The sequence below is a fragment of the Fistularia commersonii genome, chromosome 11 (assembly GCF_037954325.1).
Source record: "Fistularia commersonii isolate RoL2024-O1a breed Wild chromosome 11, RoL_Fcom_v1.0, whole genome shotgun sequence".
Taxonomy (NCBI): Eukaryota; Metazoa; Chordata; class Actinopteri; order Syngnathiformes; family Fistulariidae; genus Fistularia; species Fistularia commersonii.
In genome coordinates, this window is record NC_141294.1 from 17,762,794 (window position 1) to 17,778,637 (window position 15,844).

Here is a 15,844-nt window from a genome sequence, read left to right on the forward strand (position 1 = left end):
ATTTATTTACTAATTTATCGATTATTTTGTTTATCGGGAGAATGGGTTTGAATGGGTTGCAATATTTTGATTTTAGAATTTTCTAGAGAGAAAAAAAAACTTTTTGAGGGCCTGTTTCTGTCAGACTCTTGCAATTGAGTAATTATAATGTATGTATTAATTATTACAGCGATTATATTTATTTCTAATTTATTGAACCCTGTTTTTGATCCACTCTGTTTTTAAGTTAAAATAAAAAGTATCATACTAAATCACTGAATCCCATGTGATTTTCTAAGCGTGTGCCTTCGCATTTTGACTTCCGCGTCGAAGTACTTATACTTTCCGTGCATGTATACGCTATCAGACATTTAGGGAATTTGGTAATCGTACTTTTGAGGTGAATAAATGCACAGATGTTAGACGGTGCGTCGGAGCCAACAGACAAGAACCCTCGTCAGTCGCAGCGCGGGACGGCGTTGTGGCCACAAGGGGGCGCCATTGAGCAGAAGACGAAGCCCGGCTTGTTTTTCAGGCAGGTTGAGATGATGTGGCAGGTTTGTTATCTCCTCTATTCATTAATGGGCATGGAGTAAACAGTCATCCCTACAGACCGTTAATGTTTCGGGGACAGAACGGACTTCAGAAAGTGATTCCTGTGACTCCGGTGTGTTGATCAGAAATAAGCACAAAGGTAAAAACTGACAGAATTGACATTTACCTCTTTGTCGTCACTGCAAAGAGGCGTTTTGCCAGGGCTAGCGTGGGGTGGAGCGGACCGGATTTGGCAAAGCCCGAGGTCAGGGAGACCGCGAGCCGGGCTCCACATTGTGTTCACCGCCGACCTCACCACGCGCTTGTTCTAAGGTTCAAAGGTCGGCGGCCACGCGCTCAACAAAACAAAACAAAGCCAAAAAGAAAACAGCAGCGCCCGCACAATGACGGACCAGCACATATGAAAAAAAAAGATCTCGTTTTTATATTATGTAAAGGTCAGAGGTCACGGCTACAACTGAAGTAGAGTAATGAATAAATCTCAGTTTGAGTGCCTCGAATGTGCACGTACGCTTTTATAGGCGCTGACAGATCGATAGTGTTACACTTAATGGTGAGCAGATAACGTTTGGCAGAAAAGCTCAGCGGAGAAGTTTTTATCTAAAGGTCAAACGTTAAGTTAACTGCACGCTCGCCCGAAACAGACGCACTTCGTGGGAATTCATCGCGTCAGTGCAGCAAAACAAGTGTTCCAAACCGTTTACTTTTTAACTTGTAGCGATGTGACAGAAGGACAGCGGCTTGTGTTTTCCAAAGGTCAACTTTATCAAGTCAGAGACGTCTTATCACGGGGGCCGGGGGTCGGTGTGTGTTTCCTGAGAAGGTTCAATCTGCAAATCCCTACATTTTTGCACAACAGCTAGTGGATAAAGACAGATTAAACCACTTTAGGCGAGGGGGGGGTGACCGGGTCAAAGGTCAGTGCGCAGACTGTTTGCGCAGGTTTTGATAGAACTACAAGGGGGGGGGGGTGAGGCGTGTGAGATCAATTTAACGCCCGCTCACATCTGCACTAAACTGCGAGGAGGTGTGCGGGAGGGGGTGGTGCGGTGTCACCCCCCCCGCAACGGAAACAAAACGCAGATGTGCATGCGTGCGTGCTCGTGTCGGGCGCGAACGTCACGCGCGCGTCCCTCCCTCTCGGTCCCTCCTCCCCTTCCAGTCCGAGCTTCTCCCTCACTTCGCTCTCCCTCTCCGGCCCGACCTCCACCGACACCCGGACACCGGACCAGGACACCTCCCCCCCCGTCCTCCCCCCGACCCCCACCTGGCCCCGGCGGAGAACCTTCCGGGGAGACGACGACGGAGGAAAGGGGAAGCACACGACTTACTCCCCCCATCCCCTTTCCTTTCCCTTCCCTTCCCTTCCCTCCCCTACCCCCGTCCCGGTTAGCGAGAAGCGGCATTCCGGGTGTAAACGGGAAGGAAGAGAAAAAAATCAAAACAACAACAAAAACAGCCGGGTCGCATTGCAGCATCTCCCTCCCTCCCTCCTTCCTCCTCCCGGGGGAAGATGTGAAGGAGCCGGGGAAGCGCTCTCCCATCAAGCCGAAGCGGGACGTCGAACCTCGGCGCCTTCATTCAGCGGGACCGTTAGCTTATTTTCTCTCTCCTCGCGGGACCTGGGAGGAGAGGAGGAGGACAACCAGCTTTTTCCTCTCTTATTTTTTTTTATATTTCTATTCGAGGACTGGACGTCCCCCCCCCCCTGCGATGAGAAAGTAAGTACCGTCTCACTTCGCTGCCGCATGGTGAACGTTAACCGGCCGTACGCGCCGCCCTGACGTCACGACGCTGGGGTCGGTCGGCTAGCAAGCACCGGTGGGATGCTAACCGGTGGAGGAGGAGGGTTGGCCTCGAACGGTGGTGTCCCGCCGCCACGGTCGTGACCCACCGGTATTCATTTTTTTAATTTTTCCAGTTTCCGCCATTCACGAAAATAAACCACAAAAGGACGTCCTTCGAACTACACTTGAGGTTAACTTCCGGTCCCGGAAGCTAACATTACTAACCTCTGCTATATTTGCTAAGCTAGCAAAGAGTACTGGGCACACCACGAACCCCTTACGTCTGAGATTAACGGCCGAAGCCAGCGAAAAAACACGTCTGTCTTCCGTTAATAAATAGCACTTTTGTGTTTTTCCACCCGCAATTTGGCTCTTTTAACGCCGGTTGAACCTCGTAAAAATCTAATAAAGTTAATAACGTTGAACCAGCAGCTATCTAACAGACCCTTGCTAGCTTCTTACTACATGCAGCTGCGGAACAAACATCCGCAATTTTCCCAACGAATATCGAATTTTTACTTGAATTCAAGGTCAAATTGCCTTTTTTAGATTCCATGGTTGGACAGAGGTAACTTTCTTATTTTTCACATGTTGTAAAAAAAATCACTTTGATATCCTAACTGCATAAGTAGCGGTATCATAAACACTTATAGTCTATTAACCATGCTAGTACAGAAGAATGTGAATGATATAAAAGTCAAGTAAAGCGATCGGTCTGCAGCAGCAGGAAGTTTCCTCGTTATCTCCATTTGTTTTGCACAAAAATCTGCTTGTTTAGAGATTTAGAGATGGCGCGTTTGAATGACTCATGGGAAGATTCTGTTCCTGGCTAATTCTGTTTTGGACGCGGGGGGAACTGAAAACAATGAGCACTCGGATGCGAGAAGAGAGTATCTTATTAAACCCCAAACACCGTTGCTCACAATTCCAATAGTAGGAAGGTTAAATAATGTTTGGGTAAAGAAGGGCGCGGAGAACCGACTACAAGGATTTAGTAAGAAGTTGTCATATGGTGAGTCAAACAAAAACGTTGTTTAACCCAAACATATTTGAATGAAACTCAAACACCGAGCTGTGTGGGGCGGCCTTTGGAAGTCCGATCATTCGGCTGGAAAACATACCGATATGTTCCTGTCATAAGACACTCATAAGGATACGTATCGAATCCCAGGGTTGGTTGAAATGTTCTCCTAGAGGTCGAACTGTGGAATCACAGTTCAGGTTAGTTCCAATGCTGGAACCTACTTTACCGATAGACGTGCATTGAGGAAGAAGCCGATAGTCAACCACAGATACTTATTTCTGGAGTCACAACCCGTGGAAGTTGTCACTTAAACATCCTGAGTTGATATATTTGCGCCGATAGCAGTTGGGAAGTCACGGAGAGCCACAAGAATGAATCACTGCTCTTGGAGCAGCTGAAGATGGAACCAGATGTTAACCCTCAGAGGACTTAACACTAAAAGCCCACTGATTTGTGAATCGCCAGACAGCGGAGTTCGCGATTGAGTTTAAAACCTGAAATCATCCAGGCGTTAAGAAAGGCAGTTGTGAGAGATGATGACAGAATACGTTTTTAATCAAGCAGCTCCGGGGAGTTAACTGAGCCAGGGAAGAATTTTCAGCTGTGGAGTTATGGGGAGGAAGGGAGGGGGGTTGAATCCATTTATAATTTGACTGCTTGAAATTTAAACATCCTCTGCTAAAGAGACGTCATTAATCCAAGAGATCCCAAAAAGAACAAAAAAAAAAAACAGTGGAGATAGCTTAGAGGAGAAATGACAGCATGACAGGTAAGGTTGGTCCAAAAAAAAAAAAACACAACACCTGTCTGGATCCGTGTCTTGACTGTCTGCCTCTTGGTCTGCACTTCCTGAGTTCTTGTGTTTTAAGATGGTGAATGCGTTTTGTGTCTTAAAAACCACGCATCAGTTAGGTAAAGAAGGGTGTTGTCAGCGTACAACAAGATCCTCAGAGTTGCGCCCCGTGCCCTCCTGTGCGATATCTACCCTGGCTTTTAGATGTTACTCATCAGCACACAAGCACGGTGGATGTGAATGGCTCCAAGGGTTTTGCGTATCCAGGTGAAATCCCTGCTGGGTTACACAAAAGCCCGGCACGTCAGTTGCACAACGGGAGCGTTCACCGAAGGAGGCCTTGCATCACAGCGGCGGGAAATTGATTTACTTTGAGTCTTTAATCAGGTGTTTATCACTTTACATAATCCGAATGTAGAGGCCTTCAAAAAAACAGAAAAGAAACCTCCGAAGTCTCCTGAGAAGGGTGGCGATCAATAATCACCGCTTTATTAACTCGGATATCAGCTGAGTGATTTGAAAGAGCCAATTAAACATTCATGAAAAGTTTGCGGGTCGAAGCAGGAGAGCGAGCGGAACCCTGGCCGCGGGTGATTGAATCGACTGCCTCTTCATCGCTTTATTGACCGGGCTGGAGATTGGGTTGCGGAGACGGGTCTCCTTGCAGGATAGCTCCGGCGCTCCATGATGATTATCCCTCGAAACCCCCCTGGAGACCAAATCCAGCGGCCCCCTCCATCTAACCCAACTGGGCTCTCTAAAGGGGACGGGGGTTAAATCAGCATGACGGTGTCAGGCTCACACCTCTTGGACGCCCCCCGCCATTTAATCCCCTCATCAATAATTCATCACGGCCACAAGTTGGAGGTGTTACAGTTGCCCCCCCCCCCACCCCCCCTCTCAGGGCGTCATCAGGGTGGTATGACCCTCCGATGCTCCAAATGTCCGAGGCATGACCTGAGTTACAGCTAATGAACCTCGTGGACGGAGCGGATCAACATCCCAAGGCTCGCCCCGTCGCACAATATGACCTTTCAGGGTGCCGGGAACGATCTTGATCGCAGAGAAAGTCAAGAGGGAACTGTAGGCCTTTCAGGAGGGAAGATCTCGTGGTCGCTCCTCGGACCGCGTCCCGCGCGGAGCCGAGCCTTTCCGATTTCATTTTTGGCTCCGCCCCCTCACAACTTGGGTGACAGTTCCTTCTTCCGATGCCCTTAAAACACCCCGTCCGATGATTCATCTGCCCGACCGGGTGGTTTGATGACAATGATCGAATGAAGCTTTTTTCAAAAAAATGTTTTTTTCCCCGGAGTGAGTCAGAGCTGCCGCTGATGAGCGTGGAAAGTGGACGGACGGGCGGGCGCAGCCGCCGCACCGTGTTTACATTCTCCCGACATTCACGAACTCGGTACCAGGTCCCAGTCCGCTCTGCGCTTGTGTGCTTTTACAGAATCAAGCTGTTTACAATGAACATATCCCCATAATGTATGTTAACAGTGAGGAAGAGGCTACTTCCTCTCCACCCCCACCCCACACACACACAGAGGCATCCCTTGTTTTCATTGGACCGTCGAAATGGCAAGAGTGCGGTCACGTGACCCGACGGTCCAATGGAACGCTCAGTCGGGGAAGAGCAGCAGGAGAGAAAAGTGCTTTAACACGCCGGATGATCTCACCACGTAACCCTAAAAATATCCACTTTAACCCCAAACTACGCACACACACACACACATGCGCACGCTGCCGACACTCGCCAGGGTGTGTTCTGTTTCCCTCTCCCCGGCAGCAGCTGTGTCCTTTTTGAATATTTGTTTTTTTAGCCGGACACCAAACTGCCCTCGGAGGGTCCGAATCGCAGCTGTATAGCTAAATACCCGCAGGTGTTTGTGGGGGTGTCTGGGCCACCACCTGTGCTCAAGAGGGGGTGCGGCAGGAAGCAGGGGTCACGATTAACACGACGCGACACGAGGAATGAGCGACCGCGGGGCTACTACAAGTGGTTTGCGGGCTGAAGGCCAGTCAGGAGGAAGACCATCGACGGCCTCGGCGTCCCGGGAGTCCGTGTTCTTGCTCGATTTGTTTATAAAGCGCGTTATCGCCTCCATCTTCCCCATCTTTGGAGCGCGGCTCACTCAGCCTAGCCGCAGGGTTTCGGCCGGGACGGAGGGTCCCACACTAGCGGAGGCGCTTCTCTGCCTCGGTTGCGGGCCGCGGAGCCGGGGGGGGGGCAAATGGCTGGGTGGAGATGGGAGGGGAAGAGAAGCAGTTAAAGGGGCTCCGGCATTTGCAGCTGCAGCGGGAGGGGAGGGAGGGAGGGAGGGGTTCGCATCTGAGATGGGACTCCGGGGAGGGATTTAGCAGGGTGGGGGCTGGGGAAGTCCCCCCCTTGAACCCCCCCCCAACCCCCTTCCACACATATGGATGCGTAATGACTCAAATCCCAATGCCCCCCCCCCCCCCCCCCCCCCGAGCCACTCCCTGGACTTTGCTGCAGAAACACTGACTCCATCTCCTGACTCAGAGTCACAAGCGCTGATGTTGAAAGTACGAAGGAAAAGATTTGCTCCGCTGTCGCTCTGATTAACCCCCACACACAAACACACACACACACACACACACACCACATGCATTAAGAACAAACCTACCCTGCAGGTTAGTGACCACCCCCAACCCTGTGTTCCAGGATGCTGTCGGAGCTGAGCGAGTGGTTCTGGCAGGAGAGGCTATGGTTCCCCGAAGGCCTGGGCTGGGCCGACCTGGAGGACCGGGAGGGGCGGGTCTACGCCAAAGCGGCCGACCTGTGGGTGGCGCTGCCCATCGCCATTCTGTTCCTCATCATCCGGCAAATCTTTGAAAGGTCAGGCCGCTCCCGGTCGGTAGTCCAACTTTTTTTTTTTCTTTTCTTTCTGGCTGCTCGTCCCCGAGGTGCACGACGCGAACTGCCGCGTAGTTTACTTCGGCCTCGGGGAGACGCAGCACATCCAGTGGCCGCCGCAGGAATCGCATGGAGGGGTTGAGCGGGGAAAGTAATTCCTAACTCAGGGTTATATATTTATCTTTTATCCAAATTGACAAGCAGCGATGACATCTTCTTAATAATGTTTTTTTTCTTGTGACACAATCATTTGAATTGGTATGTCGCAATGAACACACCGCCGTACATTATATTTCATTCTTCATCCCGAAGATAAACGATATACTTAGGCCTTTACATTTAATTAGTGATTGATTTTTTTTGAATTTTTTTTTTTGAATGAAGCGGGTCACGTGACCGTTTTAGAAAGCAAAAGTAAAAAGATTTGCAGACGCACGTCTGAGGACATAACGGTTTGGAGCTGCCCCGTCGGGTCATTGAGAGGGTTAATAAATGTGCTATAAACAGGTCGTGATTAATACACTCGGCCATAAAGCATTTATAAGCCGATTTTTGTGGGGTTTTAATACCCCCGCGAAGCAATTAGCGACGTGGTGATATAAACAGATGACCAGCCGCTCCATGATTTTTCATTTTAGAGTGTTTGGGGGGGGTTGGGCTACTTCAGCGACCTACTTTTTCCCTGCCTGTTCTTGGAGAAGTTATGAATAAAACATACCCCCCCCCCCCCTCCAAAAGCCTCCCATTTATTTGGGGAAAGGATCTACTTCCAGATAAAATGGGTTTTATTCCCTATTTCGCTTAATTTTTAACATTAATCTCCTTAAATACGTGTTTTCGCTCCCTTCCGTCCCCCCCACAGCGCCGGCTGTAAAAGGTGCTTTCAGGAAGTGGTTTATTCCACTAATCAGACGTGTCTGTCGTCCCCGGCAACGAAGTCCCCGTCCGCCAAACGGAGGGGGATTTCGACACATCCTGCTGCGCTTGCCTCGCTTCCCCCTCGCTCCCCCTTGACACGTTTGCCTCCTTATTGCGTCAGCGTGCCAGCCGTACGAGCTTCTGCCCGGGCCCGATAAACTTTTTTTTATCATTACGATCGCGATGTGTTTAACGACTCTGTTACTTCTTGCCACCCCTTCGCCTCCGCACGACTTCTCCCTTCTTCATTTATTGATTCGTTTTTTTTTTTTTTTTTTACCCCGGCAACCGTTTTTCGTACGTCTCTCGCAGGACGGTGGCCACGCCTCTGGCGGCGCTGCTCGGGGTCAAAGACAAAGTGCGACTCAAAGCCCCTCCCAACCCCACACTGGAGTCCTACTACTGTAAAGTTACCAAAAATCCCACGCAGGTACGACACGCACACACAGAAAACACGCGCGTGCGCACAGGCGCGCGGCGAGTGAGTCAATCCCTGTTCTGGCGTTGGCATCAGGTTTCGCTGGCGAGCCTCTGCAGCCAGACGGGCTTCTCGGAGACACAGGTGCAGCGCTGGTTCAGGAGGCGGAGGAACCAGGACCGGCCCAGTTTGCTGAAGAAGTTTCGAGAGGCCAGGTAAAGGCGCTCGCACACACACACACACACACATAAAAACACATTCCTGGCCCGATTTTCACCGATAAGATGCGCACCTACGCAACCACGACCAGCGTTCGATGATCTGAAACGTCCAATAGCCGTTTTGCCGTCAGTTCTGAGAAGGAATCCTGATACCCGTAGGGACCCAGACAGACGCGAGAAAACTGATTTAAACCAGTGTTTGCGTGGAGGAACATGTGACATTTGAAGTTGCCGTCTCTCACGGCAACCCCCCCCCCCCCCAGCGTTTCCGGACGTTGATGACTCCTGGAGCGCCGTCCACCTCGCTAACGCCTGGTCTCATCCCGCACCTGCTGCAGCAACGGGTAGTTACGTGTTTAGTCCTGCCGAGGAATCATCATGTGACTCACAGACGGAGAGGAAGCGTCACGGTTGTCAGGGCGAGGCCGCGTATCACTGGCATATCTCCCGTACCGCCGATGCGTATATACGCCATATGACAGCTGCCGTCCACGCCTTCCTCTGGTGGCACCGGCGCATTTCTGCCGGCGAAAGCCTCTATTTTTAGCAAGCGGTCGTTGTAAACATGTCAGCTCCCCCCTTCACCTCGCACTTTACGCATCGAATTATCAGCATTCTCACTCGGCACGTGGCGGCGACACCACCGCCGAGCTATTTTTGCGCGCGGACATTTACCCCATAGCTGAAGCGCCAGCGCCGCGCCCCGGTCAAACAATAGAGGTTGCGCCAACGCGCGGGGGAGTCGACCCAAAGACGCACGACAATCGACGGTTCGAGATGCAGTGTCCCAATGTCGAATGTTCAACCGCCTTATTGTCCTGGGCGCCGCCCGTGTTTTCAACATACGTCCACGCGGGCTATTTCAGTCGCTTTCGGTGCGCGCGCGTGTTTGTGTGTTAGCGTTCGCTCGGATTACAAACAGGTGTTACCGGCTACCCCGCTGATATTTGCCGGGGATGACATTTCGCCGGCGGTTCGAAAAGAATCCCCAAACACACAATTCGCATTTGTTTCGAGTACCGCAGAAGTACAGCGTGTGCTTTCGAGCGCAACTTTTCGATTGGTCACTAGGTGTGCGGTGGAGGTGGCGCGGAGGAAATCACGCCACGTTGTCGTTTCCTCCCGCAGCCGCTAGCGGGCGCTAATAAAAGACAGTAAATATGACGCCCTCATATGAGGACGAGGGGTCGTGTGGGGTTGCGGTAATTTCCCAGCGGCGTGGCGTCGAGTGTCCGAGGGAGTCGGAATCGAGGATGTGACCGCGTCGTTCTCCGCGCTTCGTCTGTTACCGCATATTTCCCTTCCGGTCAATCACGCCATTGTGCTCGTCCACACAACGGGCTTTCTGTCTTGTCTTCTCCCCGCATCTGGCACGGCCGTCCAGCCCGCTCCTCCCACTATCCCCCCCCCCGTTCTGGTGTTTTCAGCGTGAAATCCCTCCACCTGCACCCGCGGCCCCTCACCGTCTCTGTTACAGGATATTAACAGTCTGACCGACATTATTGTGGGTCAGCTTAGCGCATCAGAACCTCCTTCCTCCCCCCAGGCCGCTCAGTCAGACAAATATCTCGTCCCCTTTCGTACGGTTGCGAGGTCTTGCGATGCCTTAAGTGTGTGTGCCGCCTCTTCCCGCATTTACTGAGCAACTGAGCAGAGAGTATGTTTGTGTGTGTGTATGTGTGTGTGTGTGTGTTTGCTCTCTTGCAGTTGGAGATTTACCTTTTACCTTCTTGCTTTCATTGCTGGCCTGGCCGCCCTCATCGATGTGAGTACCGCCGCGTTCAGCTCCTCCTCTTTCCCGCCCTTTTTTTACCTCTACATCCCCGCCCACCATGACGTTATCACTCGCCCGTTTCCATGGTCACGCCTGGCGCCGCCACGCCGTCGCCTCACCCCCGTCCCGTCTCTCCCTTCCCAGAAACCTTGGCTGTACGACCTGCAGGAGATGTGGCAAGGCTTCCCCGTCCTGGTACGTCCGCCGCCGTGCACGTGCACGCCCACGCCCCCCCGGTCGTTCGCATCCGACTGGTGCGAGGGTGGAAAGAATCTACCCGGCCAGCAGCCGGTGGACACCGCGTCTGAACCCATAGCCTGGCACGCCGCGGCGTTAGAGCTAGCGCCCTCTGCTGGACAAACACTGTAACGGCACACGGGTTCAACGGCCGTCGTCTCCAGCGCTCAGAGAAGCGACGGGTCCGTTTTTAGGACCACGACGATCTCAGAGGTCGGGTTCTAATGCCAGCGATGTTCTTCCGGTTCCTCAGACCCTCCTGCCGTCGCAGTACTGGTACTACATGATCGAACTGGGCTTCTACAGCTCCCTGCTCTTCAGCGTGGCCTCCGACGTCAAGCGTAAAGTAAGTGAGCGGCCGTGACCCCCGCCGTTTTCACACGCGTGCGTGCACGCGCGGGTTTCGGACTTCGCTCTGCCCCGTGTCCCGCCGGCTCAGTCCAACCTCGGCGGCCCTCGAGCAGGATTTACAGCAGCACTCCGGGAGGTGCTCAGAGGATCCGGGGCCAGAATGAGCTCCTTCAAGCTCAAGTCGGAGGATCCCCCGGCTCGTAGCCATTTTTCAAGTTTAGCAGTCGAAGCCGCAGAGTCTGTGAAGGAACGCCGGCGTGAAGAAGGCGAGCACGACCAGCTTCTGCGCTGAATGACAATGAGTCTGGGAGCGGATCCGTCCTGGGTGTGACTCAGCAGAGACTCTCCTGCGGCTGACGAAGAACGTTTGACTCGATGAAAAGATCTCAGTCTGGTATCCACCGATGTGGGCGTGGACATAGACGGGAAGGTCCGCCTGCTTTTTCCACCCTTTTGGAAATCAGAGTATTCTCTGGTTGGTTTTTTAGGCACTAAAGCTGTTTGGGTGTTTGTATGTGAGGAGTCCTTTGGCTAATATTTTGCCAATCTTGGGAAGATGTTGCGTTTTCCTGGGAATTACCCAGGACACTTGATATATTTGACATTTGTTATACAGAGACATACAACCATTCACACATCTGGGCAATTTATAGTTTCCAGTCGACCTCCTGCATATTTTCTGACGGTGGGAGGAACCTGTTAGAGAACACGGAGACTCCACACAAAAAGGCCCCCCTGTGGGAATGCAGCCAGGGACTCTCTTGCAGTGAGGCAGACGTGAGCGCTGCACCGCCCCCAAATTAGACTGAGCAAATTCTAAAACAGTCGCTATGAAATGATTCCTCCTCGCTGACCCGATGTTTCCCGCGCTTTTTGAAAGAACGGTCGCCGAACCGGGTGTGAAGTGCAATTGCAGCGTCGTTGATAAGAGCCTGATTTGACGTCCCTCCCCCCTCAGGACTTCAAGGAGCAGATCGTCCACCATGTGGCGACCATCCTCCTCATCAGCTTCTCCTGGTGCGTCAACTACATCAGGGCCGGGACGCTCATCATGCTGGTGCACGACTCCTCCGACTACCTGCTGGAGGTACCTGCCCCCCCCCCTTCCTCAGCAGGAACACCCGGTGACATTTTAGCTTTTTTAAATTTTTCTCCCCCGAATGTGTTCCTTCTCGGCCCGGCCATGTGTTTTACCCACCGCCCGACATCCAGATAAAAAAAAACTCCACTAAACACACACGACTAGCGCTCTGCTGCCACCTAGTGGTCAGAGACTAAATTACACCCACCCCCAGAAACACACACACACACACACACCTGTTGAACTAACTGTGTTTCTCTCTCCAGTCCGCAAAGATGTTCAACTATGCTGGGTGGAGAAATGCATGTAACTACATCTTCATTGTGTTTGCCGCAATCTTCATCATCACCCGCCTTGTCATCTTCCCCTTCCGGTACATTCCACAAACACACACACACTGAGCAGACACACTGGCTACTGCAGAATATGCAGCGTCGGCGTCCCGCCGGGTGTTACTTCCCTCCGTCTCTCCGCAGGATCATCTACTGCACCTGGGTGTATCCGGTCACCGTCTACCGGCCCTTCTTCGGATACTACTTCTTCAACGGGCTGCTGATGGTGCTGCAGTGTCTGCACGTCTTCTGGGCCGTCCTCATCATCCGGATAGCCGTCCGCTTCCTCACCAACAACGTGAGCCGACGTCCAAGCCCGTCCTTACGATAGCGATCGGTGCAAAGTGCCGTTTGAAGAACTTTGTCCCTCCCCTCCCGCTTTGCTCTCCAGGAAAAGGTGGACGACGAGAGGAGCGACAAGGACGAGACGGACGAGTCGGAAGACGAGGACGAGGCGGACGTCAAGAAGGACGTCAAGAGGAACGGGCCGGTATCCAACGGGCACGTCGTCCACAACAACAACCACCGCAAGACGGAGTGAGGGACGGCGGCGGGAGGAGGGGGAGGGGACGAAGACGGATTCCACACGTTTTCCTTTTGCACAAACACACGCCAGTACTTTTTGAGGCACGAGGAATCAGCAGACGAGTCACCGCGTGAAATTAGCGCCCCCCCTCCCTCCCTCCTCTTCTTCTGTGGTGCTCTGGCGTCCAGGCGGATTTATTTCCATTTGGCTTTCGTTGAAAGAGAGGAAGAAATCCAGGAGACGCCGCCACTTCCGACCGCCGCTCCCCCCCCCCCCCCCCCCCCCCCCCCCGCCCGAACTGTGCCTTAGAACCCGCGAGGACGGCACTTCCCTCACGTTCCGCTTCGACGCGCCACTTCACGCCGCCGTCCCCCCGGCGGCCCCCGCGCGGAAAGGACCCGGGAACCTCGCTCGACCCCGAGAACGTCACATTCGTGCGCCTCGGGTTCCACCCCGCTTAGCTCCGACCCGTCGTCCCCGCACAGGGAGACCTTCAGCGCCCCCCAGTGGCAGAAAACAGCCAGTGACACCGATGAGAATCCAAACGAGTCCCCGCGGCAGGTCCCCGTTCTGATCGGACGAGGTCCGAAACGAAACCGCCGGCTTGTTTTGTGACGCCCGCAGCTTGACAGACGTGCCAGTATAAAACAGAAAGTATCAGTGTTAACGAACTGCAGTATTTGTACTTCAGGAGTACTCAATGGCGGACTTGGTAACTTAGCGGGCCGAGGCAAAAATAGACACTCAAAATGATCCATCGAAACGACGAGGCAGTAAAAATAGACCCGCCGTCCCCGTCTGGGGGCGAAGCTTATGCTCGGTCCAAGACAGGTGTTTTTAGTTTTGTACTTACTGTTATGTAAATCTTTGTTGGTATTTTTAATTTCACACTACGCTGCTAATCAGGAAGTTGAGGACGCCAGGAGGAGATTTCCATAGCTTTAAAAAACGGCAGCATCGACCGGTGGCCTTGTTTACGCGCTGCGACGTGCAGGGGGAGGAGCGGGCGGGGGGGGGAGGGCGACACACCTGCGGCGCATTCTCAAAGATTATGTTCAGACGCCGCTGAACATTTTGTACTCTCTCGGATTAGTATTTGTAGTGTGATATTTACACGCAGGTAGCTTTTACTTTTTCTTCCAAAGAAGTTACTGCGACGCCAGGGAAGAGGTGTTCTGTATCGAGGACGCCGGGGCTTCATTTCCTCCTCATCCCGGTGCATCTGCGCCGACAGACATTGAAGCGTGCACACTTGTCTCGTACTTCGTCTCTCCGACGCAGTAAAAGAAACCCACCGTCCCCGTACGAGGACACCCACCTTTTTCCACCTATTTTCTTTTTGCGTAAAGAATTCGCTTTTTTTTTTTTTCCTCTATCTTTTAACTTGAATGTTTAACAGTTTGACGTGCAGGCAGATTTTTGATTTTATTATTTTTAATTTATTTTGCCAAAGTCGGACGCCGCAGCGCCGATAGCGCCCATATGAGGATGGCGGGACTTCGGGGGGGGCTTCTGTGTCGTAGATTAAGCCCCCTTTGTCCCCGTTCAAGGACAAGTAGGTTCAAAGACGGCGCTTATGACGTCCTGTTGATTCTGAACGGCTGCGAGAAATGGGAAATAGATACCGGGCAAATGCCGGGGGTCCCAGGACGGTGAAAGAAAACGAGGGAGTCTCGGTGAAGGTCATGAAAATAAAAATGGGGCATTTATTTCCCTACTTTTACTGTCTATGCAACCACACAAGTGTTAGTCGAGCTTCTGCCGTGTCTTTGCACAAACCTGCAGCCTCGCCTGCGCGAGAGCCAGCCAATGCCTCCGCATTCCTGTATTTATATTTAATCCCCGCTTCCGTCGGACAGCCCGGGCCCTCTGCTGAAATAAGAACCCCCACCCCCCCCATCCGAGCTGCCGGAAAACACCCAGGAGTGTTCCGAACACTTGCAGGCCTCCTGTGAGCTGGACGGCGCTGAATGTGTTTTGCCCCCCCTCTCCTGGTTTGGCTGAAGCAGTCTCCCATCCAGCTGATGATGCCACCGGCTGCAAAATCCAGAGCTCCCCCGACCGCCGACACAAGAAGGTGTAGGGACGTGTCGGTCGGAGCGAGGAACCCGCAATTGCGTGCCACTGTTTTTTTTTGTTTTTTTTTTTTTAACTTTTTATTGTCGTGCTTTAAAGTGGTATTATTTTTCTTCTTGTACGCCAAGTGCCTTATCTGTAGCCCGCGGGTTTCTTTGTCTCTCGTCTCCTGTCTTTCCTCGTCACATCCTCTGCCGTTTCTTCTCCGTCTCCACCTCACGCTGCAGCAAAAGACCTCAAGACGAGCGTCTTCCACTTCCTGTTTTTCTTATGAATGACCTTCATTCCGCGATCACGCTCTTTTCTTACTAACCCAGACCAGCCAGCGGCCTCCCTTTCTCCCCCCCCCCCCCCGACACACACACACACAGGAGAAACCGCTGCATCTCCTTTACAGTGTAATTTTTCCAGTGTTTTTTTTTTTTTTGTTGGTTTAATGAAGCCTCCTAAGTATTGTCATTAATAATAAAAGCGAATATCATCACTCACGATGACTGCGTTGTCAAGCTGGTCTTTGTTTGAGTGAAATGGCATGCAACAAACAATAAAACGTCGAGGTCGTCATTTTTTTTTATTGCTTCAACCTCAAACATGTTGAAAGATGAGAAATCATGAAAGAAGCAGAAAAAAAAACTCCAATGTTGTAAATGTAATTGCAAAACTTATAATCTATTTGTATTATGTTTTGCTTAAGATTAGAATGAGAAGAAAAATATTTAAAGCCGGGTTTGGGATCTTGACAACCACAAAGTGACATAAATATTGCAGGGAAAATAAAAAAAAAAAGGTTTTTATTCAGAAAGTGTCCAAAAACACCTGCCCGCTCAAGGTTCCGTGGGGGCGCTTGTTCTACGACACTGGCGTCTCCGGACGGGAAGGGCGGAGTCTGGCGCGGAT

At 52.0% G+C, this 15,844-nt stretch overlaps 1 protein-coding gene across 2 annotated transcripts; it reads left to right on the forward strand.

Moving 5' to 3' along the window:
* Positions 1–602: 602 nt before the first annotated feature.
* cers2b (ceramide synthase 2b) lies at positions 603–15,438 on the forward strand. Of its 2 annotated transcripts, none has more exons than XM_086155565.1 (11): positions 603–673; positions 6,822–6,995; positions 8,244–8,361; positions 8,446–8,564; positions 10,278–10,335; positions 10,489–10,539; positions 10,835–10,927; positions 11,891–12,019; positions 12,280–12,386; positions 12,490–12,643; positions 12,737–15,438. In XM_086155565.1, exons 2-11 carry the CDS (start codon positions 6,823–6,825, stop codon positions 12,884–12,886), a joined length of 1,152 nt encoding a protein of 383 aa, XP_086011691.1. In that variant the 5' UTR covers positions 603–673; position 6,822; the 3' UTR covers positions 12,887–15,438. The 2 variants fall into 2 exon arrangements, with proteins under 2 accessions (XP_086011691.1, XP_086011690.1); XM_086155564.1 differs by lacking the exon at positions 603–673 and adding an exon at positions 1,803–2,255.
* The last annotated feature ends 406 nt before the right edge of the window (positions 15,439–15,844 follow it).